The sequence below is a fragment of the Gobio gobio genome (assembly GCF_949357685.1).
Source record: "Gobio gobio genome assembly, chromosome: 15".
NCBI classification, from domain to species: Eukaryota; Metazoa; Chordata; class Actinopteri; order Cypriniformes; family Gobionidae; genus Gobio; species Gobio gobio.
This window is the reverse complement of record NC_137108.1, coordinates 5,185,567-5,200,163: the sequence shown is the minus strand read 5'-3', so window position 1 is coordinate 5,200,163 and position 14,597 is coordinate 5,185,567. Positions and strand designations below refer to the sequence as shown.

Below are 14,597 nucleotides of genomic sequence, written 5' to 3'. Positions count from 1 at the left end.
CTGGATAACTTTTGATTCACTATATGTTGGTGTTGTTCACATTATATGCACTTATGCGCCGATTGCCAACAAAACAAACACATTTGATGCAGTTTCACTCACCGCCTGCAGTTTCCACTCATGACCGGGAACAAACACACACACTCTTTAACAGTGTAAATAAGTCAGAATGCATGAAATAGCATTAGACCCTCACTTTATTAATCCGTATATGTGACACTGAAGACTGCAGCAATGACTGCTGAAAATTCAGCTTTGCCATTTTTTATTTAAAAAAAAAAAGAACCATTTAAAAAAATGTTTTACTTAACCCTAACTTTTGAACAGCAATGCATGTGATCTACAAGGATTGTGCGTATGATTTTATTTATTCAAACGATCCGCTTCTGTAATACTACTGTACAGATTTAGAAACAGTTTTTTCTTTTTCATTTTGCTAATGTGGCTAATTGAGCATCAGAAATGAGCAATAATAATTTAACTCGCTTTATACAATATTCTCTTATTTTGGAAAGACATGTAAGCAAACACGATCACAGATCATTTACTCAGAGTATTCTTCTACTGTGTGTAATCTGTGCTGTCAATTAACTAGCATTAACAAACCATAAACACACTCAACCAGCTTGTTAATGTCACACAAACGTATACGCACACAAGTAGAGCTTCCTGCTCTTTACCAGCGAGCGATTAGAGTCACGGGGGGGGAAAGCGCTTATCTCGGAGGATGCATTAAGATACGTGAGCCTGACTGACAGCCTCTTCACACACACACACACATGAAGCGCTTTAATGAGCATTATGGAGTACGCTCACCTCTGACTTTTACAGAATTATAAACAATCCCACTTTATATAACTGACCTTACAGGTGATCTGTTTTCCCCTCCATATTCATATGTGAGATTAAGTGAGCATTAATATTAATGAGGGCTGATTTTCATAAGTAAATAAGCTGTGTCATCAGAAGGGGTGTGTGTGTGTGTGTGTAGAGATACAGTATCTCCAGAAATACACTTTACCTCTCTTTAATCCTCACAAACACACTCAAACTCTTATCAGAAATATAACATGTGGACCCTTTGCTCTGGAAGAGACAGAATCTACAACACATCAGCAAATCCTCAAAGAAACATCACTTAAATGGCACGTGGAGGTAAACTTCTTTGGATACAAGGTATTGGCTCTGAGCTCTTCCTGGCGATCAATATCTCACTACAATTCCTCATCCTGAGTGCTGTTAATGTCTTATACCACAGCAAATAATGAAGCAACACTCTGAATTTGTACTATAATACCAGATTTACTTTTTGAAGAGGTAACAATTACGTAACAAAAAGCACACAAAAATGGTCATTTATAATGCAAATCCTATTTCTGCCTGAAGAGAATGTTAAGGCCTCGTGTTTTTAATATCTGCCTCATAAATGAGGTGCAGATTAAAGATAGTAACCGTCTGGTCAAACCCATGGGAGCCAGGGAAAGGTTACTAAATGCATCACTCCTCCTTCAGCTGGGAGATTTATAAATGGAGTTGCAGTGCGACTGCAGTCTTGAGAGAGTAGCGCGAACATCTATAACGAGTGAGACGATATGATCTCTATATGAACACACAAACACATGCTACTGGTCAGGTGATTCCAGCATGGGGTCTGAACCTGAGGTGATGTACCTGCACTATAAACAGAGAGTCCAGCTGTTTAATGATCCATCTGTCTGTCTGCACAGGTCTGGATCAGGCAAATCTCTCACACCAGTGTGAGACGCATGAACACCCGGCAGGCGTCCTGTGTCAACCTCACCACTCCTCCTACAGGGCATTAACATGCTGACAATCAGAAAATCTCGCTATTTAAAGGGATAGTTCACACAAAAATGAAAATGACCCCATCATTTACCCTCGGAAAGGCTGTCTGCCAGGACATTTATTAATATAACTCTGTTTGTATTCGTCTGAAAGAAGAATGGCAGGTAGACAGTAGGGATGCAACAATACAGTTAGTCCACGGTTCAATACATACCTCGGTTTTTAACCACGGTTTTCGGTTCGGTTCGGTTCTGATGGCTTGTCACATCAGTTTTTTGTTATTCTATTCTTAGGCGACAGGAACAGCAAGAGGTTAAAGAGAAAAAAGAGAATGTTTAATGCAATACTCTTTCTTTATTTTACTTTAAAAAATTGAAAAACCTTACTTACACTTAAAACTTTACTTAAAAAAAACCTTGTACACATTCCTAGTGTATTGTATAATACAAAATAAATATATATAAAGATTTACACTGGCAGCTCAGAGCTGTACAGCAGCATTTAAGTATGATATTGAATGAATGGAAAAATAAAACACTACATAGACTTCACTATAATATATACACTGATTCTTAGCTACTGTATTAGTTTTTCAGTCAAGAGCAGTGAGTGATTTTCTCTTTGTCTTTTGTTGTTTTATTAATAGTTCACTCAAAAATGAAAATTCTGTCATCGAGAAATGAATACAGGTTTGGAACAACATTAGAGTGAGTAAATAATGACATAATTTTAGAGGTGAACTGTCCCTTTAAGGATCCACTGCCCTGTTGTCAATTTAAGACCTCAGTGCATCTAATATACAGACACGATTGCGATTTTACTTTCACTTTAGACATAACCGACTGTGTTTATGTTAACCATGTGTGTATTTGACAGTATTAACGCAGTAAGACGACTACTTAGTCCTGTAATCATGTGTTTGACAGGCGTTTAGTGCGCGCTCTGAAAAGCGCATGTTAAAACCGTGCACGTGAATGAAACCGGCAAGGCTTTAAAACGCATGCAAATAATGAACTTTGGTGATTGTGAATATAGTGTTCTGTGAGTATAACTCTACCATGAACGTGTGATGTGAATGTATGTCGCATTGTTCAGTATTGGGATGGAGGCAAATTATAGAATTTGTAGAAAAATAATTAATTAAATGCGAAACCGAAAAAACGCAATTCACAGGCGCGTATTGAACCGTGAAGGCCGCACCGAACGGTTCAATATTATATTGAGAATTGTGGCATCCCTAGTAGACGGTATGGTCGGAAGGACGTGCCAGTATGGCGGACTACTCAGTAGAAACACATTTTAGACATACTATTCTTGCATAACATGATATATACTCACCTAAAGGATTATTAGGAACACACACTAATACTGTGTTTGACCCTTTCGCCTTCAGAACTGCCTTAATTCTACGTGGCATTGATTCAACAAGGTGCTGAAAGCATTCTTTAGAAATGTTGGCCCATATTGATAGGAGAGCATCTTGCAGTTGATGGAGATTTGTGGGATGCACATCCAGGACACGAAGCTCCCGTTCCACCACATCCCAAAGATGCTCTATTGGGTTGAGATCTGGTGACTGTGGGGGCCATTTTAGTCCAGTGAACTCATTGTCATGTTCAAGAAACCAATTTGAAATGATTGGAGCTTTGTGACGGTGCATTATCCTGCTGGAAGTAGCCATCAGAGGATGGGGACATGGTGCTCATAAAGAGATGGACATGGTCAGAAACAATGCTCAGGTAGGCCGTGGCATTTAAACGATGCCCAATTGGCACTAAGGGGCCTAAAGTGTGCCAAGAAAACATCCCCCACACCATTACACCACCACCACCAGCCTGCACAGTGGTAACAAGGCATGATGGATCCATGTTCTCATTCTGTTTACGCCAAATTCTGACTCTACCATCTGAATGTCTCAACAGAAATCGAGACTCATCAGACCAGGCAACATTTTTCCAGTCTTCAACTGTCCAATTTTGGTGAGCTCGTGCAAATTGTAGCCTCTTTTTCCTATTTGTAGTGGAGATGAGTGGTACCCGGTGGGGTCTTCTGCTGTTGTAGCCCATCCGCCTCAAGGTTGTGCGTGTTGTGGCTTCACAAATGCTTTGCTGCATACCTCGGTTGTAACCAATTATCGAATCACTGAGTTGAATTATGATTCGGATCGCGTGTCAAATCGCGTGAAATCGCGTGACTTTGGCGATTCAAACTGCTGAATCGACTCACTGATTCATAACGCTTCGAAGCTTCATGAGGCCGTGTTTTGAAATCGTCATCACTATACAAGTCGTTATTTAGGGTTTTTTGCGCACAAAAACTATTCTCGTCACTCCATAAAGTTATTGTAGAACCGCTGTAGTGAGATGGACTTTGTAACGACGTCTTTAGTACCTTTTAAGGGTCTTGAGAGTGTGCATTGTGCATTGAGCCAATGGAGGCCTTTCAGAGCCATCAGATTTCAACACAAATATCTTCATTTGTGTTCTGAAGATGAATGGAGGTCTTACAGGTGTCACGCCAGGGTGAAGATTTTTAGAAACTCCGGTTACAGTGTTGTCGAGTGGACGGTGAAACCAGAGATTTCGGCTTGTTAAGTCGAAATGTGCACCGTTCCTTTGTTTGACGTCAGATTGTGCGCCGTTATCGCTTTTGTTTACATGAGTGGAGTCTATGCAATGGCGGACGTAGCTTTTAATAACTCTGCTGACAGCGCTTATCACATGTATACAGATATATGCGCAGTTATCTCATTGTATTGCAGAACAGAGGGGCCAGAATGCAATAATACAACATAGTAAAGCAAGTGTGTGAAGCTTCAGTCCACTTGGGCCCTGCCCCTGTGTATATACAGTTACCTGTCTCTGAGTCCAGAGTAAACTTGCAGAAGGGTTTCACTGAGCCCATGGCATCTCTCAGTGCAGTGGATGGGACCCTTGTGGAAATCAGGCAGCCAATCATAGCGCGGTTTTGCGTTTTCATGTGGAGAGAGATTTATTTTAAACCGTGCTTGTGTGGACACAATTGCTTTTTAACCCCCTTTTCTTTTCAATCTTTTTTTGGCAGATAATTTAGCTTGCTTTAAGTAAAAACTTTAAGTAAAAAACATTTAGATTTTCCCCCAGAAAACTTTTTTTTTTTTTACTGTTACTGTACTTATCTAGTAAACCTAAAATCTAGTAGGCCTACCTAAAGCTCATTTATTATGCAGCTCATTATTATGCAGGTATTTGTTTCTCAGGAATGATCACATTATTATTCATGGGTGTTTTGAAGCCTTAATTTTGTTAGTTTTTACAAAAATTATGCATAAATATTATTCTCTTAAAAATACAAGCATGTACATACATGTTGCTCAGATATTATGGTAGCCCAGTTTGTGCTGAACACAGTGTAATTACACTTTTGCCATTAATATGTTTATAAGCAACTGAAAAATGCACAAATGTCAGAGCATGTCAAAACTTCTAAAGGGCCCCAAAACAGCTCAGACTCCTAGGGCTTGAAATAGAGGAGGAAAAGCTCCGGTTATAAAAATACCCGTGTGGACTAGGCCTAAGGTTAACGATTAATTGATCATTAATTAAAACAACAATCGATTTTGGGGAATATATGTAAATTGCCACCCCTAACCACAAAGTTTTTTCCTGGAAAAACTCATCTTCAATGTTTCACAGACTCATTTTCTTCCAAATAAAAAATGTGGGAAAAAAAAAAAAAATCAATATGGCATTTACTCTAAGGTCCTGCGGGTCACAGAAAGGGCGTACAATCCTTTGACATTCAATTCAAGATGACGCATTTTGTTGGTGCAAGAAACCTGGAACGACCTGCTGGCTTCTTTTACATTTCCAAAAAACATTTCCAAAGTATTAAAGTGTGGCGTGCTCCTCCACAGCAGCAACTCCGAGCAAACGTAGAGCGGATGCTGAACGGGCTCCGGACTCTTCTAGTGTGTCTAAGTGCATCTCCTGACGCAGCAGCTGGACCACACACACTCGAGCGGCGTCTGAATGTCAGCCTCTGCGGGGGCTCTAATTGCACACCCACTCCAGCTAATAGGGCAGCATCCAAAAGTTTAGTGCTGCATCGCCTTCGGGTTTCATTTCAAAGCGTCCGCGCCCGTTTGGCCCTCACAGGTACGTCTCCTGCCTGTGTTTACCATTCTCTCAGAAACCGCCACTGCTAGCATAGGTGACTGACCTCAATTTCTCTCACTTCTCTCTCCTGCAGAGCCGCTGAATAACTGCTCATAAATAACAGCGCTTTGGCCGGCTGGAGAGAGCCCGCTCTGAATTCCTTTGTCCTAAGCAGAAGTGGGACGCAGGTTCTCTGTGATGAGTGTAAAACACGTAGGAAAGCGGCTCTATTTTATTCATCCTCAGACCTGAGTAGGGCCCTATGATTTCCGCGATCACCGAATCGGCATATTAAAGCTACACTGTGTAACTTTTTTAGTTTATTCTTAGCTAAAAACACTTAGTTCTTTTAAAAATATATGTGCTCATTAATGTATATTTAATTCTTTCAAGCAATAAAGTATTCTCGTAAGTTTATAATATGCCATTGTAAATACATACGGGTGAGGGTTCGAATGCGGGTCGCCATGTTGCCCCTCCATCTTGAAAGTACATTAGCCAAAGAGGGACATATCGGTAAATTTAAGGCTTCGCTTTTCGCGTTTTAACACTCGATGGCACCGTGTCGAATGTGGACGAGGTCGAACTGGAAGCCATGTTAATCTTGGACTAAATCGGCCACCGTAGGAGTTAAAACGAAATCGGAATTGAGAGAAACTAATATTCACTGGATGGTCATATACCTTTTCACCACTAGATGGGGGAAAATATCACACAGTGTAGCTTTAACGCGGAATCTATTGTTAACGCGGAATTTCCCGGAATTTGACATATTTGGAATGAAATGCGGTTTTGTGTGGGAGAAGAACGTATGTCTGGGGATCAAAATATTCAAAATTTTAATATCAAAATATTAAAAACTCCAATGTTTTTAATTGCAATTAATCATGATTAATTACAGAAAAAATGCGATTAATTCGTTTTTTTTAATATTAATTCACAGCACTAATATCTAGTTGTGACTTGAAGAGCTTCGAGTGCAGTGTTATGTTGCAGTATTTGTCCTGAAAAGTAAATGTGATGTTTGTTACCTCAATAAATTTAAGGTCATTCCTATTTTATCTTTTATGTTCTATTATATTAACATAAAAAAAAACACACTCTTTTTACGACTAAAATAACAGTTAAGGGTAAAAAAAAAATGAATTCCCAAAAAAAAGACGAAAAAAAAAAGGAATTAGCAAAAATTAAAACGGAAAAAACGGAATTTGGGAAAAAATAAAACGGATTTCATAGGGCCCTACCTGAGGCATGACTGTCCGGAAAGACTACGGATCTTTAAATAGACTCTTACACCAAACTATAAAAGAGTGCAACCTGAAACCATATTTTGATTTGTACTGAACGCATCGCTTACCTGTTTCTCACACTGGCCGTAGTCGGCACCCTGGTCCACCTGGAAAAAAGACAGCTCTCCTCGGTTCTTGGACATCTCGATCAGACTCATGGCGGTGCGGACGGTAGAGTTGCGGGCATGCACAAACACCATCACCTAAAACAAACACATAAGACAGCGGCGCTTGGTTAGGTTACGTTTGGGGTTGGGAAATCAACTGAACCTCATAAATGATTGAACATCTACATTAATGGCCAACCGAAACTGAGCATTTGATGGCCAATATACACACTACACACCACTACAAATGGCTGTCCCTTCAAATAATGCCCTATGTAGGGTATAGGGGTGATTTCGGATTCAGCCTTTGAAACTACATGGAGAGGTAATGTTACTCTGCATCTCTGCCTTATGACAAAGCATCTAAACGCTAACAGTTACAAAGAAATAACGGAGGCACTGCACCTTAATGTCAAGAGATAATTGCTAAAGCTACACTGTGTGATATTTTCCCCCATCTAGTGGTGAAAATGTACATGACCATCCAGTGAATATTAGTTTCTGTTCCTCTCAATTCCGATTTAGTTTTAACTCCTACGGTGGCCGATTTAGTCCAAGATTAACATGGCTTCCAGTTCGACCTCGTCCACATTGGACACGGTGCCATCGAGTGTTAAAACGCCAAAGGCGGAGCTTGAATTTACGGGTATGTCCCTCTTTGGCTAATGTACTTTCAAGATGGAGGGGCAACATGGCGACCGGCATTCGAACCCTCACCCGTATGTATTTACAATGGCATATTATAAACTTACGAGAATACTTTATTACTTGAAAGAAGTAAATATACATTAATGAGCACATATATTTTTGAAAGAACTAAGTGTTTTTAGCTAAGAATAAACTAAAAAAGTTACACAGTGTAGCTTTAAGTGTTCATTGTGATTTTATATTTGAATTATTTGAGTGTTTTCCATGGTTGTGTTGACATTTCTGCCTTTATCACTGAGGGGATTATAAATGTTTAAATGTAAAATATTTTTCTTATTTTAAATAGGTCATAAAACATCAATAATTATCGATATCGACCGATATGAAACACTTATATCGTGATATAGTTTTCAGCCATATCGCCCAGCCCTAATACACACTATTTAACTTAAAGATAACCAACAGTGTACTGGTATTCTGGGAAGTTTGTGTGCACCGGGAATCTTTTTTTTTTCAAAGAAAGGTAAGGCAGTGCTAATTTTACATACAGTACACAGTGACTATGACACAGTGGTCCAATGCTCAGAAGCTGTCATTCTCAGCACTACCAAAATAAAAGTTCAGACACAGCAACAAACAGAAAAACGTATCAGGTCATGCCAGGGCCCAAACTTTGGCCCTGGACAAATCCAGTCCATCTGTCCCACTAGTTCATTTAAAACTTTTTGAAGTAAAATATCTAGCTTCCGCTGAACCGCCTTCCATATTCAACTTATGAAAAAAGTAAGTTCAAAACGTTTTTAACATCTGACATCATCGTCACACCAGTTATGCTTTTCCCGTAACTAGATATTTTACTTTATAACGTGTTAAATGTGGATAATTTTTTAATATAACTCTGATTGGTCTGAAAGAAGAATGTCATATACACCTAGGATGACTTGAGGGTGAGTAAATCATGTGGTCATTTTAATTTTTGGGTGAACTATCCCTTTAAAGCGTAAACTAAACCCTAAAGCAACTTTTTTTTTAGTTAATGATCTGCAAGACTGGGGCTTTATTATTGATGTTCATTGATTCGAGTAAATGTTTTGACATTTCGTCCCTTTGGAATTATAAGGTTCTATCTGACATTTTTGTCAAAATTGAGTTATTCACATATTCTTATTCTGTGACAACTTATTTACATTATGTGATGTTGTTTTTTAAGTTTTTGGAATTTTTTATTTAGAAAATAAAAAGGTTATTTCTACACAGTCAAATGGAATGCAAAAAACTTTAAAGCTCAATATCTCCAAACCAGTCAGAATGCAGATAGAACCTTAATGAAGAAATGAAGAAAATACGGTTAGATAATGCAGTTGTCAGTACACGTCAGGCTTTTCTTGCGATATTATTGCCGCCCGTCATGTGTACAGATAATTTTCATACATGAGACGCGCTTTCAAACCCTGACATGCAAGTGGTTGCCGCGGTAACGAACAACAATACCGTAACGTGCTGATGTATATAGTCTAACTTTTATTTGAGGAAATCTGTTTATAATAGGCTTTTAGGTTTGAACTTATTGGTCCTGCGCTGCTTATTGATTCAGTTCATTTGAATGAAAATACATTGCATGTATCAGATCTACAGTATAAGGATTTGACTGTTCATAGATTAGGTCAGGTGTCTCATTCTCTCTTGCGCTGCTGCTTCTCTAGCATCGTCGGCATCGGGAGTTAATGCAGTTTGAGCAGCGGCTCGCATTGATAAGGCTCCGGGTCTGAGTCTACAGACAATCCACCCTCCTCCACTTCAGGTGAAGGTAGGAGAATGACCGCTCTGTTGCAAAGCTACTGGCGTCACTCCAGTCATTCTCCATCTTTGCGACTCGCGAGTCTGACAGCTGTCAATCAATCCATCACTGCGGGTCTCAGGTGCACGCCCTCTCCGCTCAGCCCCGCCCTCGGTTCGTCATCTCTGTGTCCGCTTTTCCAGCATTTTTTAAATATTGCCAGTGGGTGGAGTTAAGCTCTGAGCTGGGGTTTAGTTACCCTTTAAGCTAAGCGCACTTCATACTTAGTACATTAGATATTAGGCAAAATAGCCCATTTAAGTGCACTGAACCAGTGTACTGCACAGACTGATAACTAGTCCAGCCAATCAAAGCAACTAGAGTATACTAATGGTGTGGACATAAAACAAAAACGCGAAATAATCACATCTATAATTTGTTAAATGTATCTTTACAAAGTAGGGCTGTCAAAAGATTAATCGCGATTAATCGCATCCAAAATAAAAGTTTGTGTTTATATAATATATGTGTGTGAACTCTGTTAATTATTATTTATATATAAATACACACACAAGCATGTATATATTTAAGAAAAAAATATTTTTATATATAAAACATTTATATTTATATATATTATAGATTATATAAATGTATATACATGCAAATATTTCTTAAATATATACATGAATGTGTGTGTATTTATATATAAATAATAATTAACAGAGTACACACACATATATTATGTAAACACAAACTTTTATTTTGGATGCGATTAATCTTTTGACAGCCCTATTACAAAGACATCATCGTTTTATTTTGTGTGCCTATAATGGATCGGCTTGGCTTTCAAGAGTCACAACTGCTATTTCTATGCAAAGCAGATCATTACTGATCATATGAGCATTCAAGGCAATTGACCCTTCGCTAAGCCCCGCCCTCCTTAGTTACTGTTGCCATGCCTGACAAGCTTTCGCGCCTGGCACGTCTATTACAGTATATTCCCAAGGAGATAATTAGTCATTTTTGGCGAACAGGTGAAATATCTGAGAGAGCAAGACAAAAGGGACTGCAGTTGCATTCGAGGGATACATCCACGATATAATATGCAACCGATTAGAGAATCCTTTCATCAAAATTGAAGCTAAAGCCTATAGGTCCCTGCCTCATACGCTGAGCATTCAAATGGAAAACACAATTTGAGGAACAGCTATGTTCATGCACAGCAGGGTAAGTCAAATTAGAAAATAATCTGAATATGACAATCTGATGGGGTATTTTACACTGTAAAATGGTTTTCCCCAATAAGAATCCTCTGTAAAGTTACACTAGAATTATTTCACGTAAGTTAATCACAAAAGCCAACACGCAATAGGATTTTTCGATGCGTTTTTTCAATGCTAAGCCACGATTGGCCTGTGGTGGTTTTCGGGCGTGGCTTAGCGAAGGGTCAATTAAGAGATTTAAATATTGGTTGGTTGTCACAATATTGCTAATTTAAATAATTTATATGCAGAATAAAGGGGCGGGGCCTGGTTGAGTTAGTAAGTAGTGTATTGAAACTGGCGGTTATGGTAAGGGGCGGGACATTTCCCAAAAACGCAGGAAGCCCTTGACCAATCACAACACACTGATCCAGCTGACCAATCAGAGCACATTGTGCCTTTCAGAAGGAGGGGCTTCATAGAGACAGGAACTAAACGGAGCGTTAAGGTGACGATACAAGAGGGAACTTTTTGGACAATGTTGCTTGGGCAATTTGCCATTGAGAATGGGCTACAAATTTCTATCTGGATACTTTAGATTGGCCCTGTGTCTCACCTGGTTGCCCGTTTACGGCAACATTGCTCAAAAAGTTGCCCCGTGTAACATCACCTTTACTGACAGACAGGGAAGTGTTTTGTGTTTTCTGAACATTCAAGCATGAAAACCTGTTCTAGTAGTAAATCAAGACTTTGTAAAATGGCAAATATTGGCCTCTTTTTAGTAACAACAGATTTCGAGCAGATTTACTATAGTGTGACGTTCCTTATTGTGAAAAAAATAAAATACAAACAAAAATACTGGTTGTAAATTGTGGCAAAGATTTTGCTTATATTACCCACTTCTTAGTAGTTTTAACAGGCAGTTTTAACACATAATGCTTTAATTCATTCAAATACCCACATCGACATATTTATAATAATTAATAATATAATTTGACGAAAAGGCACAGAATAAAAATACAACCCATTTCACCAGATCCACCCACTGAACTGCTTATCGATACTGTACATTTCAGTACTGAACGAAATAAACTAATAAGAATCATGTTGTGAACTTGAATGAACTTCCATCTTTACAAACGTCTTTAACATGCATAAGTGAACCAGCACATCTGGATCTGGCCTCTTTCTCAGCCTGACAAGACCACAACGAGCAGAAGGGCAGAGCGGCGTCTGTGTGCCATATTAGTCAAAGGACAAAAGAGGGTTGTAATTTTCCTATTACACTCAGGCTGCCCTTGCAAAGCAGTCAATACCTCAGACAAAAACAATCAATAATAGAAATACAAGACAGTTATGAGATGGCAAAAAGACCTCGCTCGCTCTCTCTCACTGTTCTCGCCGTCCTTTAACTGAAAGTACTGATGGTGTGGGAGAAGAAAAATAACTCTGACATACAGTTCTCGGCTTAGCACATAATATTCTAACATATTAACTCCCTACAGAGTGACACTTTCCACCGGAGCAATACTGTGAATGTAACACCAATGCATAACTCATTTGGAAACGCAATTGAGACCCTAAAGACCCCATAAAAATGAAGTTCATGGGGTCTTTAAAGTAAAATGGGCTGCGCTCTGGCCCTGAGCAGACAGTATAAACTCAGTATAAACTGTCTGCTGGTGTGTAATGACAACCACGTTAACACAGCACATAGTAGACACAACATGACAGAAACCTGAAGCACACCACTCGAGGATGAGGATATCTAATAAGAAACACAGAAATCTCTTTGGCAATCTCGCAAGCTTTGGGAAGAAAAACTAGTTCTACTCTAAAACGTTCAAGGCTTTAAAGGACATTTGTGAGTGAAAAACAAACAAACAAATATCTTAGCTCTGGGAACTGTCAGAATCCACCAGTTTGAGTCTGGTCTTTGTCATTTCCCCTCTTTCTTAAAGGGTTAGTTCACCCAAAAATGAAAATTCTGTCATTAATAACTTACCCTCATGTCGTTGGACACCCGTCAGTCATATTCAGACACAAATGAAGATATTTTAGTTGAAAGGCCTCCAATGGCACAATGTAATTTAAACTCTCAAGACCCATAAAAGGCACTAAAGACGTCATTACAAATCACGTCATTACATTACAGTCCATCTCACTACAGTGGTTCTACAATAACGTTATGAACCGACGAGAATAGTTTTTGTGCGCAAAAAAACCCCAAAATAACGACTTATATCGTGATGACCGATTTCAAAACACGGCATCATGAAGCTTCGAAGCGTTATTAATCAGTGAGTTGAATCATGATTCGGATCGCGTGTCAAACCACCAAACTGCTGAAATCACGTAACTTTGGCGATCCAAACTGCTGAATCGACTCACTGATTCATAACGCTTCATGATGCCGTGTTTTGAAATCGTCATCACTATATAAGTCGTTATTTAGGGTTCTTTTGCGCACAAAAACTATTCTCATCGATTCATAAAGTTACTACAGAACCACTGTAGTGAGATGGACTTTTATGGGTCTTATTTTTTTATTTTTATTTTATTTATTTATTAAAGGTAAGTCAGTTGAGAACAAGTTCTCGTTTACAATGACGACGAGGCAGCATAAAAAGCGGGTGCAGAACAATAAAAACATCAAATAAGTACAAATAACACAACATATAAAACAAACAAATAGCTAAAAACACGTACAGCGGTCTTGTACTATTGACCAAATTGAATTCTTAAAGGAGGAGAGTGAAATAAATGAACTAAGCTTTAAAGTCTGCTGCAAATTATTCCAATCGAAGGCAGCAGAAAACTGGAAAGAATAACGACTAAAAGCGGACTTTAGGTATACATAAATGTATGAAATTGCTAGAGCGCAGATTACGACTAATGTTGCGAATATTAAGAAGTGACTGTATATATGATGGTGTTTTCCCGATAAGAGTTTTATAAATAAATAGAAACCAATGAATTTGTCTGCGGGTCTTGAGAGTGTAAAGTGCATTGAGCCAATGGAGGCCTTTCAGAGCCATCAGATTTACACTAAAATATCTTCATTTGTGTTCTGAAGATGAACGGAGGTCTGACGGGTGTCCAACGACATGAGGGTAAGTCATTAATGACAGAATTTTCATTTTTGGGTGAACTAACCCTTTAATGCTTTTCTGTTACCCTTCACTGTTTTTTTTGGTAAATTATTACAGCCTTAAGGTCTTTGCACACTGAGTCCGAAATTTTCGCATGCAATTTTTCGTTTTCGTCATCCTAAAAATCCGTCACGCACAGAAACCGATGCGTTGCACACTGAGTCCGATGCGTATTAATTAATCTGTTGTGAAAAATCAGCAAAACAATACAAAATGGCGTCTTCAAGCAGTGAGGATGATTTTGTTGGATGGGTCCATCCAATCCTGAGATTGCGTAGAGAGGAAGGAGAGTTCCACCTCTTTATCTGCGGGATTATCCGAGCGATTTAAAGGTTGCTTCAGGATGTCAGTGGCTCAGTTTGATGCTTTGCTCGCGATACTGGAGCCACATATTAAAAAGAAGACCATCCATTTTGTTTGTCGTACAGTTTGTCATGTCAACTTTTTGTTTGTTTGTCTTTGTGCTGCGAGACGAGGTGG

The 14,597-nt window shown here is 38.9% G+C and overlaps 1 protein-coding gene across 1 annotated transcript in view; it reads right to left on the bottom strand.

Annotated features, from left to right (window-relative positions):
- ascc3 (activating signal cointegrator 1 complex subunit 3) overlaps positions 1–14,597 on the bottom strand; it is a 352,716-nt gene that overhangs the window by 145,776 nt on the left and 192,343 nt on the right. The window contains exon 14 of the mRNA XM_079836136.1: positions 7,300–7,434. Within this exon, the coding sequence (XP_079692262.1) occupies positions 7,300–7,434 (135 nt within the window). The remainder of the gene's footprint in view (positions 1–7,299; positions 7,435–14,597) is intronic.